The sequence below is a fragment of the Gossypium hirsutum genome, chromosome D01, assembly GCF_007990345.1.
Source record: "Gossypium hirsutum isolate 1008001.06 chromosome D01, Gossypium_hirsutum_v2.1, whole genome shotgun sequence".
In the NCBI taxonomy this organism is placed as follows: Eukaryota; Viridiplantae; Streptophyta; class Magnoliopsida; order Malvales; family Malvaceae; genus Gossypium; species Gossypium hirsutum.
Window position 1 is genome coordinate 24343306 of NC_053437.1, and position 19897 is coordinate 24363202.

The 19897-nt window shown below is 34.5% G+C and overlaps 1 protein-coding gene and 1 non-coding gene across 3 annotated transcripts; both read right to left on the bottom strand.

Annotated features, from left to right (window-relative positions):
- Window positions 1-801: 801 nt before the first annotated feature.
- Window positions 802-2672, bottom strand: LOC107921434 (uncharacterized). Of its 2 annotated transcripts, none has more exons than XM_041086443.1 (3): window positions 2267-2672; window positions 1299-1695; window positions 802-1078 (listed from the first exon to the last, which is right to left on the bottom strand). In XM_041086443.1, exons 2-3 carry the CDS (start codon window positions 1404-1406, stop codon window positions 881-883), a joined length of 306 nt encoding a protein of 101 aa, XP_040942377.1. In that variant the 5' UTR covers window positions 1407-1695; window positions 2267-2672; the 3' UTR covers window positions 802-880. The 2 variants fall into 2 exon arrangements, with proteins under 2 accessions (XP_040942377.1, XP_016706772.2); XM_016851283.2 differs by having other exon boundaries at window positions 1299-1690; window positions 2267-2411.
- A 14410-nt stretch (window positions 2673-17082) lies between these two features.
- LOC121214278 (small nucleolar RNA R71) lies at window positions 17083-17190 on the bottom strand. Its single transcript, XR_005909862.1, has one exon. It is a non-coding gene; the product is annotated as a small nucleolar RNA R71 (small nucleolar RNA).
- Between the last annotated feature and the right edge of the window lie 2707 nt (window positions 17191-19897).

Below are 19897 nucleotides of genomic sequence, written 5' to 3' on the forward strand. Positions count from 1 at the left end.
AATATATTAAATATAATTTAACATAATTATTAATAATCTTATGATTTAACATCCTTCAATGGACTTCGAAGGTCCTTATAGTTTCAACCCACAGTACACATTATTCAAGTTAGTCTCCATATTATATTTATACATATCAAAGCTATAAGCAACATAGAAGCTAATGAGGCCCCATTTCCCACAAGTCCACATGTAGATCCTCGGCAAAGAGAAACTAAAGTTACAAATAACCTTACCAGCTATTCATGCAACATTCACACACTTTTTGGACAGGCACCAGGAGTCAACCTGTAAAGAAATGTAACTTCTTCAGCTCCTTCAACTCCATTTCCTACTTGGCACGCCTTAACAAGAGCAACACTCAAAACAGATTTAACACGACCATTGCAAATTCAATTTAACCCTGTTATGCCAAATTTGATAGAAAAAAGTTTTGGCAGAGCAGCATGGTTCATTGAGATCAATACACTTTCTACTTTGTAAATTAACAGCATGCTTCATGAGATAATCAAGTGATCTACAATTAAAAAAAATTAAACAGTACTACTGCTGAATATATTTAATGAAACACTTGAAAAGGGACCTCAAAAAAAGATTATTGATCATAATTAGAAAACTCATTTCACCGAATTTGACAGAAAAACGCTTCAGCAGAATTAGCAACGGTTCATTAAGATTCATACACTTTCATCACATATTGGCAGCATGGCTCAACAGATAATCTATTACTGATTAAACTTAATCCAATAACACAAATCCATCAAAGTAAACCAATCAAACTTAAAAATTGACACGGTAAAGAAAGAAAATAACCACTCAAAATAAAATGTGAAGCAGAAAAAATCGTAAAACTACATTCTAGTTTTGGTAATTAAAACATCTAGGTTATCAACAAGTGCACAACCATGTCATTTGCTTCCTTTGCATGTGGCAGCATCTGTTTAAGTTCCTCCACCTTGACGAGAATATCCATGCCCCCCCTTGCAGCTTCCTCTTTTGCTTGTTCGGCAGCTGCCTCTTGAAGTTCAACTTCTTTCATCAAGTTCATAATCGATTGCATGGTCTGAAACAAAATTTTCTGAACCAAAATCTCATAAGTTAGCAGTTCATCCTCCCAAAATAGCAACAAAAAAAAAAATAGAAGTTCAAAATTTCAAAGATCAGTTCATTCATCATGCTGCGATCAACGATATAATGGACTAAGTTCTAGTATTATTAGCATTGCATAGGATCATTCTCAAACCCAAACAGCCTCCAAAGTTGACAAAAGAAAGTAATAAGTTTAGAGCAAAGAGTACCTTGTTATCTTTAGCATCTTCAATGATCTCTTCGAGTAGATCAATTCTACATGTTTGACTTGATCTACTAACAACAGTGTTGAAGGTCTCATCCTCAACATCACTCATTTCACCAATGCAACCCTGCTGGGATTTAAGCCTTACAAAAATTTCTGGCAATTGTTTTTAAGAGTATGACGGAACCAGCATGCTTACAGCATTTTCTTCACCGACCATGGTTCCATTGAATGAACTGCTTCTGCATAAATCTTCATTAAAATCCATGGGTCCATCAAAATTTAACTTATCATCACTGCTGCCATTCTCCAAAAGCGGGGCCGTATCATCAGCCGAGGTGAATGGGGCAACCTGTGGCGTCCTCGGAAACCCATCTTCAATGTCTGTGGTTTGGTCTTGACTTGATGAACATGAGCAATAAAGAACCAAAAGTCAAGGAAAAAACATTAGAAGATACAGTAAGATCCATTAAAGTTCATGATAACTAGTTTTAGAATCAATTTAGAGAAATTTCCATTGAAATAGAAGAAATAACATACAGTTCACCCCTTTTTAAACTCAGAAACAATAAACTATATTATAATCCTTATCTAAGTTTGATAGTTAAGCAAGTGAAAGCATTTGATAATTCCAAAGCCCAGAACCCAAAAGATCACATAAAAGAATTGCATACAGCTCATTTAACTGCATTTATCTTTCTTCCTCAATAAAAATAGAAAAGCAAAGAAATTCTGATCAGTCCTCTCATAAAAATTTTAACTCCTAACATAGTACTAGATTCATCAAGATGATGATCGTGACAGTTTTCCCAGAGACTTCCACTTTAACACTAGAAATCAAGTAACAATAAATTGAATTCCAACAAAATAACAGAAATAAGGGCATGGGTATTGACAATTAATGGGTAAAGAGAAAACCAAAATCAAAATTTGACCCAACAAAATAGAAGAAATGAAGCTTTTGGGAATCACCTAAAAGAAGTATAGTTATAGAATTCAACATCCAAACACATGAAAAGAAGTGAAGCAGAGGAGAAAATGGTTTGTCCCAAACGAAGAGCCAAGCTAGCGCTAGTTCCCAATGCCCCTGGCACTTGCTCTATCATCTTTCAAGTCAGCTTACCTTTTCGTTTCTTCATCTTTAAATTCCCGAACAAGAAAGGAGAAAATAGAGTTCCAAAGAAAGTGAAAGAAGTGGTCTCCGAAATTTCGAAAAATTATGCTTGCAAAAATGGTTCTACCTTTGGGTTTTGTTTCTATGATGAAGACCTTGGAAGAGAGAAATAAGAAAAGGAAGAAAGTGTTTTTTTTTAATTCTGAAAATAGGAGTTATATTATTTTGACATAGTTTCATTCATGTCTGTTTCAATGTCTGTGAAACCCATCTTCAATGTCTATTTCAAGATTTGCATATAGACAGAGGGAGCAAATCGACAGAAAGGGTAAAACAGGGAGGGTAAACCGAAGCGGCAGCTAATCTGCGCAAAAGAGAGGGATTAGAAATCGGTGGTTTTTACCGATTAGGAAAGTAATGTATTACACGCGTATTAGCAATACAGTGAACCAAACGATAGAATAAAGAGGGATTAGGTAGGGCCCACCGATTAGGGGTGTATTGGCATAGCCAATATACCCAACCAAACATGGTGTTATAATCCAAGGTGGAGAGATCACCCAAACTTGAGATGGGGCAGAAACCAGGGAGGAGGTAATAACTCTAATTATGCAAAAAATAATACTTACCAACCTCTTTATTTACAGAAACCTCAAGAAAGGGTCAACCAAAATGATTATACTGTATGTGGTCAATATTTGGACTAGATCGAGGGAAAGATGCAGTAAATAAGGATTGAAGTAAAACAGGTGTAGTCTGAGTGCACCAATACAACAAAAACATTGATTAAGCTTAAAGATCAGATGAGCCAATTGATGAGCATGATAGGATACATCAAAAGGCAAATTGACATTGAAATCCCTAGCATCACTAAAAACAATCTTCAGAGATAAGGGAAGGAGTGCGTGAAAGTAATTGCACTTCGCTCAAGAAAAGTACTAAGCAGCCCAGAGAACCCAACTCCAGAGGAGAATAAATGGGATACCAACAATCTTTAAGAGGACACCCAACAAGCTGAGACTGAACCAAAACCAGAGGAGGTAGCCGAGCTGGTAGTTGAGCCGAAGGAAGAGCCAATCAAGGAACCTGTACTAACAAGGGTACCATTCCCTTCACAGTTTGAAGAAAAAAAAAGATTGGATGAGGCAGAATTTCTAAGATTTTTGAACTTATTCAAATTTCTGAACATTAATTTGCCTTTAATTGATTTAATTGAAAAAGTTCCTAAATATGCCAAATATCTAAAAGAAATTATGTCTAGGCATAGGAAAATTAAAACAGGAGAGCAAGTTAACATAAGCGCCTCATCTAGTGCAATTATATCTAAATAGATACGCCCAAAACTAAAAGACCTGGGGAGTTTTACAATACCAATTGAGATAGGGAATATTCACTTTAATAAGGCCATATGTGATTTAGGAGCCATTATTAATTTGATGCCTTTACCTATATATGAAAAAACTCAAGTTATGGGCGCTTAAAAACACACAAATTACACTTAAACTAGTCAACAAGTCTTTAGTACAACCTAAGAGAGTACTTGAAAATGTGTTGGTTAAAGTGCAAAATTTTATCATTCCGTTTGAATTTGTTATTTTAGATTTTGAGGAGGACCATGAAATACCCATTCTATTGGGTAGACTGTTTTTAGCAATGTCGAGGTCCACTATTGACCCAGAAAATGAGTTAACGATGAAGATCAATGGTGAGACCAAAATTTTCAAATGTGGTCACGAATAGAATGAGGTAAATAGGAAACAACTAGGGAAGTAATGTTTCAAAATACCAGTAAAAATCCCTAACTACCTTCAGCCAAAAAGGGCATTTTCTATGATAAGTGCCAAATAAAAGTGGAAATTCAGAGAGCATGACAAACGGAGGTAGATGGAGTGGCATGATGGATGTTGAACGACTACTGACAGAAGCAAAACCAAAGCAGTATCTACTTGTACACTAATAGAGTTGATAGATAAATCTGGTAGCAAAACATAACATTTCCAAACTAAACTCAAAACTTTGTGTATATTATTGTATTTTTAACTAACAAGTAGTTTAGAATATAATTTTTATTTAAATTATTGTGTAACGTATATAAAAACACTTTGAAAACTGAGAATTGGGGTTGAAACAGAGTCGGTGCCGCAACACGACAACTTCTTGTTGCAAAACTAAAGCTAGGTTTAAGAAATCGAGCAAATCAGCTCGACGTCACGACACAAGTAGTAGGATACCCAAGGCTAAAAAATTTTAGAGTATGTCGCAACATTGAATCTCGATGTTGTGACATCGACATCCTGCTAGGGGTGTACTGACACATAACCCTTGTGTAGCGAAATCACTGTAATTTTCTCTAGGGTCGACACGACCCAGCATGCAACCCACCGATATTGTACCTAATTTTTACTTGATTTTAACCTTAAAACCCCTATTTTAAAACCCAAAAACAATTTTAATTAAAACCTAAACCTCTCTTACACTTTTAATCCTCTCTAAACCTCACAAAATCCTAAAACCCTTTAAACCCTAAAATCCTTCTATTCTCTGTTATTGTGCTGCAATTCCCTCTTTTTATTTTTTTCAGTACAGGCTAAATATCAAGCATTCACAAAGGGATGTCTTAACAATCTTTAGAGAATAACAACAAAGACTTTAAATTCAAGGTTAAGAGTTCCTATCTTGTTCTTACTCTTCCATTGATTATTGTTTGATTTTTATTAGTTAGTATCTAGCTTTAAAGTGTTGAAGATGCCACCTAGGAAATCTAGAAAGACTAATACCCAAGAACCACTGTTGGTTTCAAATCCTTTGAAATTTCAAAAACCAAATGCCGAAAAATATTTCCTTGAATTACAAGATAAAACATTTATTCAGGAAAACAGATTCGAGCCATCGATGGTTCTTTGCAACAAAATTTGGTCACTAGTCTGGTACCATAGATAGGAGCGCTTTTGCATAATCCCAAAAGAAAACGTTGTTATCCCACGCATCCAAGAATTTTATGCTGCTCTTAGAGAAGAAGAAACTCGAAGACCACATGGTGTCATAAGGAAAATGGTAATAATAAGGGGTAAAGATGTGCCATTCACCCCGAAAATAAATTTTAAATATTACGATGCCCCATATTATGAAACTGAGCTTTTAGGAAATATTGATTTAACGGGCTTTGAAGTTATTGAGATTGAAAACATCATAACTCACTTAACTAAAAATCGAGGTGTATAGAAATACTGACCAGATATAGGACTTTCGACTGTTTCAATCAAGCCATAATGTTTTTGATAGCTAAAATGTGGATGCAATTTATTTGCACCAGAATCACACTTGCTCTTAATGCTTCTAATGTTAATACATTCTGGGCTATTTTGTTATATGAAATATTATAGAAAAACTATATATGCATTGGGAAATGGATCCATCAAAGTATGAAGAGATGTGTTAGTGGCCAGAAGGTCGAGATTTTCTCTCCCCACCTCGTGACGACACTTTGCAAGAACATAGAAGTTTCAATGGAAGAAAACTAGCAATTCATGAGGACAAAGAGGAGCTTAATAGGCAATTAAATGTATACCCAATACGTTGAGCTTCAAAAAAACAAATTATAGTTTGGAACCAGAGGAGAAAAGAAAAGATGGACGTCGTAGCTTCGTTCAAACGAAAAGCAAAATTGACATCTAGGCAAGAAATGGTTGAGAGTAGTAGTGCAAAAATAAATGGAATGATACGATGGATGCCAGAAACAGACCCAGTCCTTCAAGAACTTGCATGGTGGAACAACATGAGAATTCCTAATAACCCACTAGACATGTTTGGCCCAATGCATACCCATCATGAAGAGGAAAAGCAAGGGAGCAAGGAAAGATAAGATAACGAAGATGAGGAATGTGAAGGGGAAGGAGATGAAATGGATTTTGATGAGGAGAAGGATGATTGACTAAAAATTATATTTTTATTTTTGATATTGTAATTAAGTTAGATAAATTTTAGTTTATCGTTTTAGAATTAGGATTAATAGTAGGTCATCTTATATTTTTTTGTTTTCTATTTTAATTTTTCTGTGTAGGAACCCTACATTAAAGAAGAACAACAATTTCGAGCTTATAACGAACAAGTAAAGAAGCACCTACCATTAGACTATTGCAATGTCATGATCAATCAGGTAACTTCTTTTCTTATGTTTGCAAGGCTACACATTAGGGACAATGTGCAATCTAAAGTGTGGGGGGCTAACATAGGAAATTTCTTTTTGATTTTTACGTTTTTCTTTTATTTTTATTGTCAAATGTGTGCTTAAGCTTGTATAAATGCAAGTGATTGGTTAGGAGCATGTATATAGATTGATTGTGTTTACTATAAATTTGGCATGATAGTGAATAATTTTAAATTTTTTATTATTAGACTACTAAGTTCTATTTATTAAACTGTAAATAGGCATTGAATAATTAAATATACCAAATCATATAGAAAATATAGGGAAACGAACATGCTAGTATGTATGATAAATAGTTGAAATTATGATTACTTGATGGATTAAATTTGTGAATATTGAGATACCTAGGGATGACCTAAGACATTGTTTGGTATAACCTAGAGCCAAAAAGCTAACCTTGTTTATCAATCCTTAGTACCTATTTTGAGCCAAAAAACGCTTCTTGATGAACCTTCTTACAAAACTCAAGCCAAAAACATTAATTTGTACTTACCCTTTTTCTTTGGTCCTAAATTGCATGAACTTAGATTTCTATCCATACATATTAAGGGCTATGTAGATACATCACAATGAATTTTGTAAAAAGAGAGTGAAATAGGAAGAAGTAGTGCGATATAGTAATTATAGGTTAGCTAACATTTTTAAGACAAAAAGAAAAACTTAGAAAGAAAGTAAGACAAACAAGTAGAAAAAGTACGTGAAAGATAGAAGCATTGTGAGTGAGATATGTTGAAAAATATCAAAAGGTAAGAAAGTCACCAAAGTAGAAAAACTCAGTCATTAGTGCACAAAAACTCATGAGCTACCTGTAGTTGTATTAAGTTGTGACTTTCTTGTGGAGAAATAAGGAAGGTGAACAAAGGAGAAATAAGGAGTGAGCAGGCAAGGGTTATTACAGGGGGAGAATAGGGAACAATACGATGTGCCAAATTATTTTCATGCTTGAAACTATTTTGATGCTTCTTGTTCTTGAATTCTATATCTATCCTAAGCCTCAAAATGTTACAAGCTGAAAAACCCTACGTGACCTAGGTAAATCTATTCATGGTTGGTTATTATATTGAGTAATTGCAATAAAGATTGTTTGTATTCTTCTAAGATAATCAAATTACATGTATGATTTATTGATGGATTCATATATTTCAAAACATTAATGTTTGTATACTTTGTAATATACTAAACTTAGGTGTTTAATACTGAAAGTGGTAAGTCGTCTTTTACTCTCTCTTTTTTTTATCTTGCCTTGCTTGAGAACATGCAATGAATTAAGCGTGGGGGAGTTTGATCTGCTGTAATTCGGTGTAGCAGATTAAACTAGTTTTCAAACTTAAGGAGCTTGAATACAAGCATTTTTATCATGTTTTAGTTAATTTTCTTATTTTAGTTTTAATTTAAAAAAAGTGTAAAATGAGTCATTTTATGGCTTTAAGGGCCGAATGAGGCCTAAAGGTTAGCTAACGTACTTAGTGAGTGTGCATGATACCATTCAAAGGCATAAGAACTCAAGGTTGGTCGTTGTGTTGCAACACAGGAAGTTCGATGCCGTAACATAGGGAGCATAATACAAGGATTGCAAGACTACCATTGGTGTCGCGACACAGCCATAAGATGTTGTGACACACTTCTGAAGCCAAACTGGAATAAAGTATATTACCTTTAGTGTTGCGACACAGGCACTAGGGTGTCACGACACAAACCTTGTACAGGAACAATTACGAGCAAGATGTGTTTTGTCAGCACAATGAAAACTAACACGAAAATGCCAGCAAACCTAGGGTTAGGAACGACAACTAACCCTGACTCTATAAATAGTCTCATTTAGCACTTGTTAGGGGATAATTTTCAGATTTTTAGTTTTCCCTGTAATTTAGTTTTTAGTTTTTCTTTATTTTAGGGTTTAGATTTCTTTTCAATTTATTTTCACTTTTGTTCTTCAAAGAACTTGATTTGTAGATGCAATCAAACTATTGTGGATTTATGCGCTTTCATCAATCAAATACAATCAGGATTCACTTAAAACTTATTCTTGATCTATTCTTTATGCAAGTCTTATTTATCAAGTTTATTGTGTTTATGGATTCCATAAGGAACTAATCCTTTTATGTGGGGTTAGTGAGTGGAGGTGTGATTAACTAATTGTTATGTAGGGTTTTCTTAGCGAATCAGTTGTTTAGGAGAGGAAGAACGTAAACCCTAAGCTTAACGACCCTAGGAAGTCATTTAGGTAGGAATTAACCCAAAATTGGTATGTTCTATTTGTGAACACCTTAGCCCCCTACTGGTCTAGTCTGTGAGGTCGAAAGATAAGTAGTTCTTGCTTACTCATTAGTTTAGTGAAAGATCAAGAGATCCTGGTAGGGTAACAACTAGTTGATTAAATACAAACCCAAAATAGGAGTTAGTTATGACCACCGAAGCAAGCTAATCACCCATGCCTAGATTTAATTGAGTTTAGATATTAGTTTTCTAAAGTTCACTCTTTTATACAATTTTTATTTCTTTATTTATAAAAACCTACAAATCTCTTACTTATGTTTATTCGTAATATAATTTATTCCAATTACTAATTAATTCTATTTGCATTTAGGTTAATATTAATTTAGTACTTGCCTCCCTTGGGTATGATCCTCGGAGTACGATCCTCGGAGTACTCACCTACTTCTTTGTAAAATCTATATTACAACCTCACCCGTATTCTTGTGGACATTACCTCAATAATTTATCCTTAGTTACAATACTCACACTCTGGGCGTTAGTATGTCCAGAGGCAGTTAGTTGATTAGATAGAACCCGAAATAGGAGTTAGTTACGACCACCGACGAGAGTTAGTCTTTCATCCTTAGAATTGATTAAGTCTGCAAATTAATTTTTTGTCTTTATTTTTATGCATCTTAATTATTTTTATAAGTTATGAATTTTCATCACCTCAGGAATTAGTCTAATATAATTTAGTTAAACTACTAATGAGGTCTATTAATATCAAAGTTAGAATTAGTTTAGCTTCGCTACCCTTAGGTACGATCCTCGGATTACTTTCACGTATCGTTGTATAAACTATATTACAACCTGACCCATATACTTGCAGAAACCACCTAATGATAATATTTGGTTGTAGTATTCATACTCTAGACATTAGTACGTCCAAAGGTGGTTGAGAGTAGAAATCCACAAAGATTTGATGAATCCACAAATCAAGTTCAACGACGAATGAAAATAAAAGCTAGAATAAAATTAAAAATGAAAATAACCTAAGTACAAAATAAACTAGCAAGAAATTGAAAATAAAACTAAATGAAAGTCGTAACCTTAAACTTGAATAAAAACTGTTTATGAAGTGTTTAGAGTTGTATAATTTTAGGCTTAGGGTTGGTCGTCGTCCATTAACCTAATTTGGTTGATGTTTTTGCATTAAATTTTGTTTTGCGAACCAAAACACCCTTAGCTCATTAATTCTCCTTGTCAAGGCGGTGTCGTGACACCCCTTGGCCTATTTTACGACACTAGGGCAGCTTACGAGCTAAGACTTGACTACATGGCTATGTTGAGACACCCTCTAGCTGTGTCGTGACACTAAAAATAATTTTCTCCTTTTGAGTGCTCTTCTCACTATGTTGCGGCATCAACACTTCGTGTTACAACAATGCGGCTAGTCTCGTGTTTTTGTGCCTTTGAATGATGTCCTGCACATTCACTGAATATGTTAGCCTTCCTTTAAGCTTATTTGGCCCATAAGGTCATATAAATGGCTCAAATCACACTTTTTATTATTGATGAACTAAATATGAAAATTAAGTAACAACTAAATTGCTTTTATACAAGCTCTTCAAGTGTGGAAAATGGATTGATATGCTACAACAAATTATAGCAGATCAAACTCCCCCATACTTAAGTCATTACTTGTCCTCAAGCAATAAAACATAAAATATAAAAATATGAAAGACGACCTTTGAGTGAGTATGATAAGGAGATCATTTTGGAAACACATAAATAGGAAAAATTATAATTACATGTAATTCTGGCATGATATGTAAATGACTTACCATTCTCAATTTCAAACATCTAAGTTCAGTACATTACAAAGTATAGAAACAACAAGGTCCTCAAATATATTTATCCATCGATAAATTATATAGGTAATTTGATTATTTTAGCATAATACAAAGAGTTATTATTGCAACAATCAATACAATATACGTTCACAAATAGATTTACCTAGGTCATATAGGACTTTTCGGTTAATAATGTTCTGAGGCTTAAGGTTGGTATGTAATTCAAGAAAAATGAGCATCAAAATAGTTTCAAGCATGAAATTAGTTTGGCACATCGCATTGTCCACTATTCTCCCCCTTAGTAACCCTTTTCTGCTCACCGCCTTATTTCTCCTTCTCTCATTTTTCTTATTTCTCCATGTAAGAAGTCACAACGTGATAAAGTAACTACGGTCAGCGCCTTATTTCTCATTCTCTCATCTTTCTTATTTTCCATGTTGGAATTCACAACGTGATAAAGTAACTACGGTCAGCTTACGAGTTTTTTTGCACTAATGATTGAGTTTTCTAATTTTTCTGCCTTTGTTTTTGTGTCACTTTTGAGTTTTTCAACATGTCTCACTCACACTATTTTTTTCATTATTCAAGTACTTTTCTACTCATTTTGACTTTTTTCTAAATTCTTCTTTTGTTTTGCACGCTTTAGCTAGACCTATAATCACTATATCACACTACTTCTTCCTATTTCACTTTGATTTTACAAAACCACCATTATGTGTCTACTTATCCCTCAATATGTATGGCCCGACGTCTAAGTTCGTACAATTCAAGGACCAAAGAAAAAAGGTAAGTACAAATTTACGATTCGATTTCGGGTTTTGTATGAATGTTCATCAAGAAGAGTTTTTTGGCTCAAATATGGGTACTAAAGATTTACAATAAGGTTAGTTTTTTGGCTCTGGGTTATACCAAACAATGCATTAGGTCATCCCTAGGTATCTTAATATTCACAAATTTAATTAATCAAAAAATTACAATTCTAACCATTTGTCATTTGTTAGATTTAAAATCATACACTATCATGCCAAAATTACGGTAAATACAATCAACCTACATACATGATCCTAACCATTTCTACAAGCTCAACTACACTTTTGACAAAAAAAAAAGAAAAACATAAATTTACTATGTTACCCCTACACACTTTAGATAGCACATTGTTCCTAATGTGCAACCCCTAAGTAGATAAGGAACGAAGTTACCCGATTGATCGTGACATTGTTATTGTCTTATGGTGGGTGCTTCCTACCTTGTCCGTTTGTGCTCGTAAATGTAGTGCTCTCCTTGTAATAGTCCACCTTGCAAAGTTTTCGTATTTGGTTACTGTTTGATGTGTTTTTGGTAAAATAAGGATAGATGTGAGTAAGTTATGTGTTTATTTTGACTCAGTATAGGATTTTGTGTGTTTGCGCCATTTGGCAAACTCTTTGTTTTGGCATGTTTTGTAGTTTGGTGGACTCTTCAGTTTGGTATCTGCCAAACTCGGAGGTTTTGGTGAATTCAATAAGTTCATAGTGGTTAGATTTGTTTATTACTTAAGTTTGGTAATTTGTCTAGTTAAGTTAAGACTTAGTTGGAATGGAGCTAGACTACTATAGATGATAAAAATTAAATTAATTTAGGAGCACTTAATTAGAAGAATCAAGAAAGTTAGTGGAATTATCTAATTTGTAAACTTATCCTTGTTTTTGAGCTTAAGTATTTAAGGTCAAGCATAGCTTGTTGTAAACTCGAAATTATGTAGGGTTCTTCTACATATTTTTACCACCTTTTAACTTAATAATTATATTTATCTTGAGTAATTGTTATTAAAATAAGTGATTTTTACTTAATTAGTAATATTGGGCATGAATTTATAAAGTATGTGAAATTGTGCTTAATTACATGATTTTTGTACATATTTTATATTATTCCATGTTAATTTATTAATATGTGATTTTTCACTTTGTAGGAGGACTATTGAAGATGTGATTAATGTGAATGAAACATGGGCATGCACAAATTAATTCATATGGATGGCAAGACCATGCAATTTGGGTAATGAGGTTGATAACTTGACCCAATAGAAGAGGTGCTAAAAGATGGACATGTTTGCTAAATTATTAGACTGAGAAACAGTCCAACAAGGGGGAACGAAAGCCCAGTTTCGGTACAAGTAGATGGAAGCCCAAAAGCAAGCATTGGGGTATTTAATTGAAGGTCCGTACAGTTGGAAAATAATAAAAAAATCGGCCAAACTACTTTGCTGTTGAAACTGTCCACCCTATAGCTATTAATAGCCTTGGTTTGAATTCAAATTAAGGAGACTAAGTGATCCCCTTCTCCTTGAAATATGGCCGACCATGTGTGGTAGAAAAAGAAGGAATTTTGATTTTATTTTTAGCTAACACTACTCCTTACCTTAACCTATAAATACCATGCACCTATCACTTCACAAATTATCCCTCATCCCTCACATCTCATTTTTCTCTCATTAACATTTCTCCACATTCTATTTCCCTTTTCCTTCCCCTTGCATAGCCGCCCATTTCCCTTCCATCCTTTAGCCAATAAAGGCTTTGTCAAAAGCATTCTTTGGTTGGCCACTTTAGGAACTCCTAAGCAAAAGAAGCATCAAGCAAAATGGAGGAGCGCATCAGTCAAAATAGATCCGAAAGGTTGCTGAATTGAATAGATTTTACTCTTTTTTGTTATGATTTATTTTAATTATGTTTGCTTTGAGTTTATTGTTTTTGACATCAATGATGATATTTGAAATCCTATTTGCTAAGATGATTATGTTAATTCAATAAGATCTATTTAATTTATGTTTAACATGTTTAGGCCTCAGTCAATCATGTTTTCAATTAATATCATGATGCATTTCATTCATAGGTGATTGGGTGCACTCAGGTTAATTGAGCGATCCCAACCAGATGATGGTTAGTAGACACATAACTGAAAAGTTCAATGCTTAATTTAGATCCTTAAACTCGACTAAGTGGAGGTTCGTAATATCTTTAGTTAGTTCTAGTACCTTGTGTAGTTTTATAGTTTATGTAATTAAACTATTGCAAACGTAAATGTCCCTGTGACCTTACATAAATCTAAGAAACCCTTAGTTAATATGATTAGTAAAATGCATATTTAACTAAGTAAAAGACTCCAAAAGGCTCATGAAAGATCAAGTTGTCGTGGAAGTATTTCTGAACATTGTTAAGCATGATAAAGTGAATTGAATTGATTAATGTAATTATCATAGCCCATTTAATGTTGATTTTTTTTGTTGCTAAAGCCATTCATTCATACATTTAGGTAAATTGCATCTAGATTAGAATTGCATGGGGATCAATCTTTGCATCTAGTTAATTTTACTTAGTTGAACCATCACCATCCAAAATTATTGAGTTTTTACATCGAATTGTTAATTATAATTTTGCAATTAATCGTTTAAGATTATATAGTTCCAGAGGAGATGATAAATCATTTTACTTATTACTTGAATGACTGTGTACACTTGCACAAACTGCGTTATACTTGTCTATCATATGAAGTAAATGTTATTTTTCATGTTCAAGCCACTACCATCTGCTACTGATATGTAAGAAATGATATGATATGATATGTGTAGGAGGAGAAATGGAGATATGTTTGTGTAGCCTCCAGTAGGGCAAATATATTGCAAACCGGAATGACTGATTAGGATAAAATATATTGTTTAGAATGAAATGAGACAATGAGCTAAGGGGGAAAATAAATGTGAATAAGTCTAAATGATATGCTTCTAATTCCTAATTTTGGTTACGTGGCTGACATAAAGATGAATTTTTCTTAGTTATGTTAAGTTGGTGTTCAGTATATGGAAACACAAAGATTTATATAATTTTTCATACATAATTTTGCTTAAAATCATGCATTTTCGATAGAATTTTTGTCATAAAATAATTAAATTGTATTAAAATTTTGAACATGTTAAATTTTAGTCAATCTTACAATTATTTTTAGTGAATTTTGATTATTTTTGACAGATTCGTACAAAGGGCGAAAATTGACTCGGTAGACATTGTTAGAAGAACAAAACCGAGAAGCAATTCGAAGTAACAAGGAAAAATAAATTCAAGCCTATGACGGTACAAATATGTGTATTAATTTATAATACAATTAATTTTAATTTATTCCCAATTTAATTTTGGCTAAATTAATTAATTTTAATTAATTATGAAAAAAGGGCTTAGTTAAACCGCACTAGTTGAACCAAATTGAGTGATCCAAACCAGCCTTCAATTGGGCAGCCTAGAACCGTTCAAATACTGACCCAAATCAGCATTATTAGCTGATTAAATGAGCTGCAAAAAGGCCCTTGGAAGACTTATAAATTGCATTCAAACCTCACCTTAAATTAAGGCTTTACGGATTTGCCCTAGGCTAATTTTAACAAAGTTGAAAGTCTCAACTTTGCCATGTAGGATGGATGGCCATGAGGGGGCTCTTTGGCTGCTAAAATTTGATATTTTTAGCAGCCATCCTCAGCTATATAAACCCCTCTTTGCTGCCCATTAAAATAATCCCTCATTCACATCTCTTCTCTCACAACTTTTCTCTCCTCTCTCACTTTTTTCTCTCATTTTCCCATTCAAAGTTCCTTGCTCTTGTGCCGATTTCTCCTCTTGAGAAAGGCGTATTCTTCAGCCATTTTGGAGAAGCAATTGAGTGTTCATAGCAGCCTTGAATTGCAAGGACAACAAAGAAGGAAGAACGGAGCAACCTAGTCAAGCCACGGAAAACCACTGGATTTGATTCTTGTTCCTTATCTCTTTAATTTTTTATGTTTTTATGATGAACATATCTATGAATATTTATGCTATTGGAATGGTTAATTTAATTAGCTTGAATTTAATTTGTGTTGGGTTGATTGCATTCTGTCCTCTTGATTTGTTAAATTTATGTTTATGTGTTTTAGGCTTCGGTAAAATGTTTGATTAAATAAAACCATGATTAAGTTATTCTTGCAATATTAATTGTTAGATAACTAGTGAATTAATTTTTAAATCGTATTGAAATTGTAATTAGTTGACACAATACTTAATCAGTGCATGTTTATTCTTCTAAGGTAGCTGAAGATTAGATTAGCATTGTATTTGGCAATACATGTGCCTTGCATAACTTGCAAGATTATTGTGATTAAACTGTTTCAAGGTAAGGATACTTTGTTACCTCACATAGTCTTTTATATGTTTATTAGGATGAATTAATCGTTTGAATCGACATAGGAATATGCGAGAGATTGTTTAATCTAATAAGTATGTATGTATGTGCAATACCATGTTTATCTTTATAAATTTGTTTCATCAGTCGAATTGACATAGAAATATGTACAAGAGATGAATGAATTTTTGATTTGTAAATATGTTCATAAGTTAGCGAATTACCAAGTTGCCGTGATTTATTAGTAATAAGTATAAGCATAAGTTTAATGATTCTAAGGTAAGGAAATGTAATTAATCCAACAAAATTATATCATCTTGATTAAAATTAGCTTTTGAAACCGTGCATTAGAAGTTTATTTTATTTTATTTTATTTACTTTGTTTCTAGTTTTTAATCATTTCCCAAATCCAAATATTTTTCTTTCACCAAAGTGTTTAAACTTACTTTCATAAATAATTCTTTTACAGTCCCTGTGGGTAAGATAACTCGACATTTACTTGTCACTTTATTACTTGTTGCGATTATGTACACTTACACATTTTTCGTCGTTCCAAGTTTTTGGCGCCGTTGTGGAGGACTTTTAAAAAAAAGCCATTATTTGTGAATCTGTTTTTACATTTTGGTTTATTTATTTTCTAGTTTAAATCTTTACTTACTTAATCTTTCTGTTATTATTTTAGGTGTTTATGAGTATTGACCAGATTATCGACTTACTCCCTGTGGACCCTGAAATAGAACGAACCTTTCGACAGCGAAGAAGACAAGCGAACCAGAGAAGGACCGAAGAGATAAAATTTGAGAATATGAATCAAGGAAACTAAGCAAACCTTGCTCAGAATCCTATCCTTATTGTTGATGATAGGGATAGAGCTTTACGACAGTATGTCGTGCTAGTATTTAACAATCTTAATCCGGGTATTAAGAGACCTAAAATTGAGGCACAACAATTCGAGCTAAAGCCAGTCATGTTCCAGATGGTTCAGATTGTGGGCCAATTCAGTGGAATGTCTACTGAAGATCCTCATCTTCACTTAAGACTATTTATGAAAGCGAGCGATTCTTTCAAGTTAGCAGGAGTACCCGAAGATGCATTACAACTGAAGTTGTTCCCATATTCGCTAAAGGATAGAGCTCGTGCCTGGTTGAACTCATTGCTACCGAACTCGATTTCTACATGGTAAGAGTTAACCGAGAGATTCCTCATGAAGTATTTCTCACCGAGCAAGAATGCCAAGTTGAGGAATGAGATCACTGCCTTCCAAAAAATGGATGATGAGTCCCCGTATGAGGCATGGGAAAGCTACAAAAAAGTTATTACGAAAGTGCCCTCGTCATGGAATCCCACATTGCATTCAACCTAGAGACATTCTATAATGGTTTCAACGCTCACACGAGGATGGTAGTGGACGCCTCTGCTAATGATGCTTTCCTCTCTAAGTCTTATAATGAGGCTTCTGAAATAATTGAGAGGATTGCCAGCAACAGTTATCAATGACCAACAAATCGAGCAACGTCAGGAAGACGAGTCGCTGGAATATATGAAGTGGACGCTCTCACTTCCCTCGCATCTTAGGTATCTTCAATATCCTCAATGCTTAAGAATCTTACCACTAATGGGTCTAACAGTTTTGCAGCCCAACCACCTAACCAATTTGAGAAATAGCCTGTGTGTATTGTGGGGAAGGACATTTGTTTGAAGAATATCTATCGAACCCCGAATGCGTATATTACATGGGTAACCAAAACAAAAATCAAGGGAGGCAAGAACTGCAATCCAACTTTTATAAATTATCGTGGCAAAATCACCCAAATTTTTCCTAGAGTAACCAAGGGGCTGGAACCAGTAACACTTACGCCCAACCTAGATTAACTCAGCCACCTAGTTTACCCCAACAAGTTTAGAAACCAACCTAAGCGGAACCACTCTAAGGAATTTGGAGAATCAAGTGGGCCAGCTTGATTCTAAACTCAAGAACTGACCACAAGATGCTCTACCTAGTGACACAAAGAATCTGAGAAATCTGGGGAAGGAACATTGTAAAGCGTTGACATTGAGGAGTGGAAAGATAGTAGAGCCCAACACTGTCGAAGTTGAAAAGGAGCCAGCTAATGCTCAAGATTCATAAGAAGTTCAACCAAGTGTTGAAATTTAAGTTTTACCAGAACCAGAATCTACAAAACCCGACAAAGTAACCTCAGGACCAGCTAATTCTGATTGACTAACAATGTCTTTCGATGCAGAATTGCCGCAAAGGATGAATCAACCAGAATTAGTCCCAGTAATGAAACCACCGCCACCCTACCCTCAAAGACTTCAGAAACAGAAGTAGGAGATTCAATTCAAGAAGTTCCTTGACGTACTCAAGCAATTTCACATTAACATCCTGTTGTTTGAAGCACTTGAGAAAATGCCGAACTACGTCAAGTTCATGAAAGATATCTTGTCTAAGAAACGAAGACTTGGAGAATTTGAGACGGTAGCTCTGACGAAGGAACGCAATGCATATCTTCAAGACAAATTACCCCCAAAATTAAAGGATCCTGGATGTTTTACCATACCGTGCAACATTGGAGCAACATATTGTGGTAAGGCATTATGTGACTTAGGTGCAAGTATCAACTTGATGCCTATGTCAATATTTAGGAAGTTGGGGATATGAAAAGTTAGACCAACTACAGTTATGCTTCAACTAGCAGATCGATCCTTAGCACATCTAGAAGGAAAAATCGAGGATGTATTGATACATGTAGATAAGTTTATCTTCCCTGTTGACTTTATAATCCTAGATTTTAAAGCAGACAAAGAAGTACCAATCATCCTAGGAAGGTCGTTCCTAGCAACTGGAAGGACCCTTATTGATGTGCAGAAGGGCGAGCTCACTATACGTGTTCAGGATGATCAGGTAACATTTAACGTCTTTAAGTCTATTCGATTTCCTAACACAATGGATGAATGCTCTGCAGTGTCTGATTTAGAGGATTTAATAGTGGAGAAGAAACTCAACTGTGTTGAAGACCCACTAGAAAGAATTTTGACATCAGATCCTCCAAATGATGAAGAGGAGGATGAATACTTAGCTTTGCTAGAAGCTAATCAAAGGGGATTTAATCGTCAATCCCATTTTGAATCTTTGGAGTTAGAAAAGAGGGACTATTCCCAACCAAAAGCGTCGATCGAGGAGCCACCTAAATTAGAACTCAAGGTATTACCTTCTCATTTAAAATACATTTATTTAGGTAACACTTCTACTCTGCCTGTGATTGTTTCAGCAGAATTGACCACTAAGCAAGAAGAAAAACTTATCTTAGTTCTGAAACAATTCAAGAAGGCCATCGGATGAACCATAGCTGATATTCATAGTATTAGTTCATCTGTATGCATGCACAAGATTATCATGGAAGATAGCAAGAAAGGGATGATTGATGGACAACGGAGACTGAACCCCATCATCTATCCCATCTCAGATAGTTCATGGGTAAGCCCGGTCCAGTGCGTGCCAAAAAAAAAGGTATCACGGTTGTAAAGAACGAGAGCAATGAGTTGATACCGACTAGAACGGTTACGGGATGGAGAATCTGTATCGATTACTGGAAGCTGAAGAAGGCGACTACGAAAGATCACTTTCCTTTGTCGTTCCTGGACGAGATGCTGGATAGACTCGCAGGACAAGATTACTACTATTTTCTCGATGGATACTCAGGGTATAATCAGATTACAGTAGCACCGAAAGATCAACACAAAACGACATTCACCTGCCCGTATGGTACATTTGCATTTAGACGCATGCCATTTGGTTTATGTAATGCAGCTTCTACATTTCAAAGATGTATGATGTCTATTTTTACTGACATGGTTGAAAAATATTTGGAAGTTTTTATGGACAATTTTTAGTATTCAGAGATACTTACGATGATTGCTTAGCCAATCTAAATAAGGTACTAAGGCGATGCGAAGAAACGAATCTCGCACTCAACTGGGAAAAGTGTCATTTTATGGTACGAGAAGGAGTTGTTCTAGGGCATCGAATAACGAGACATGGGATCGAG

Coding starts and splice junctions, on each gene's coding strand:
- LOC107921434 (XM_041086443.1), bottom strand. CDS start 1,406: ATGAGTGATGTTGAGGATGAGACCTTCAACACTGTTGTTAGTAGATCA. Junction 1,079..1,298: donor AAGATGCTAAAGATAACAAG/GTACTCTTTGCT, acceptor ATTTTGGTTCAG/AAAATTTTGTTTCAGACCAT.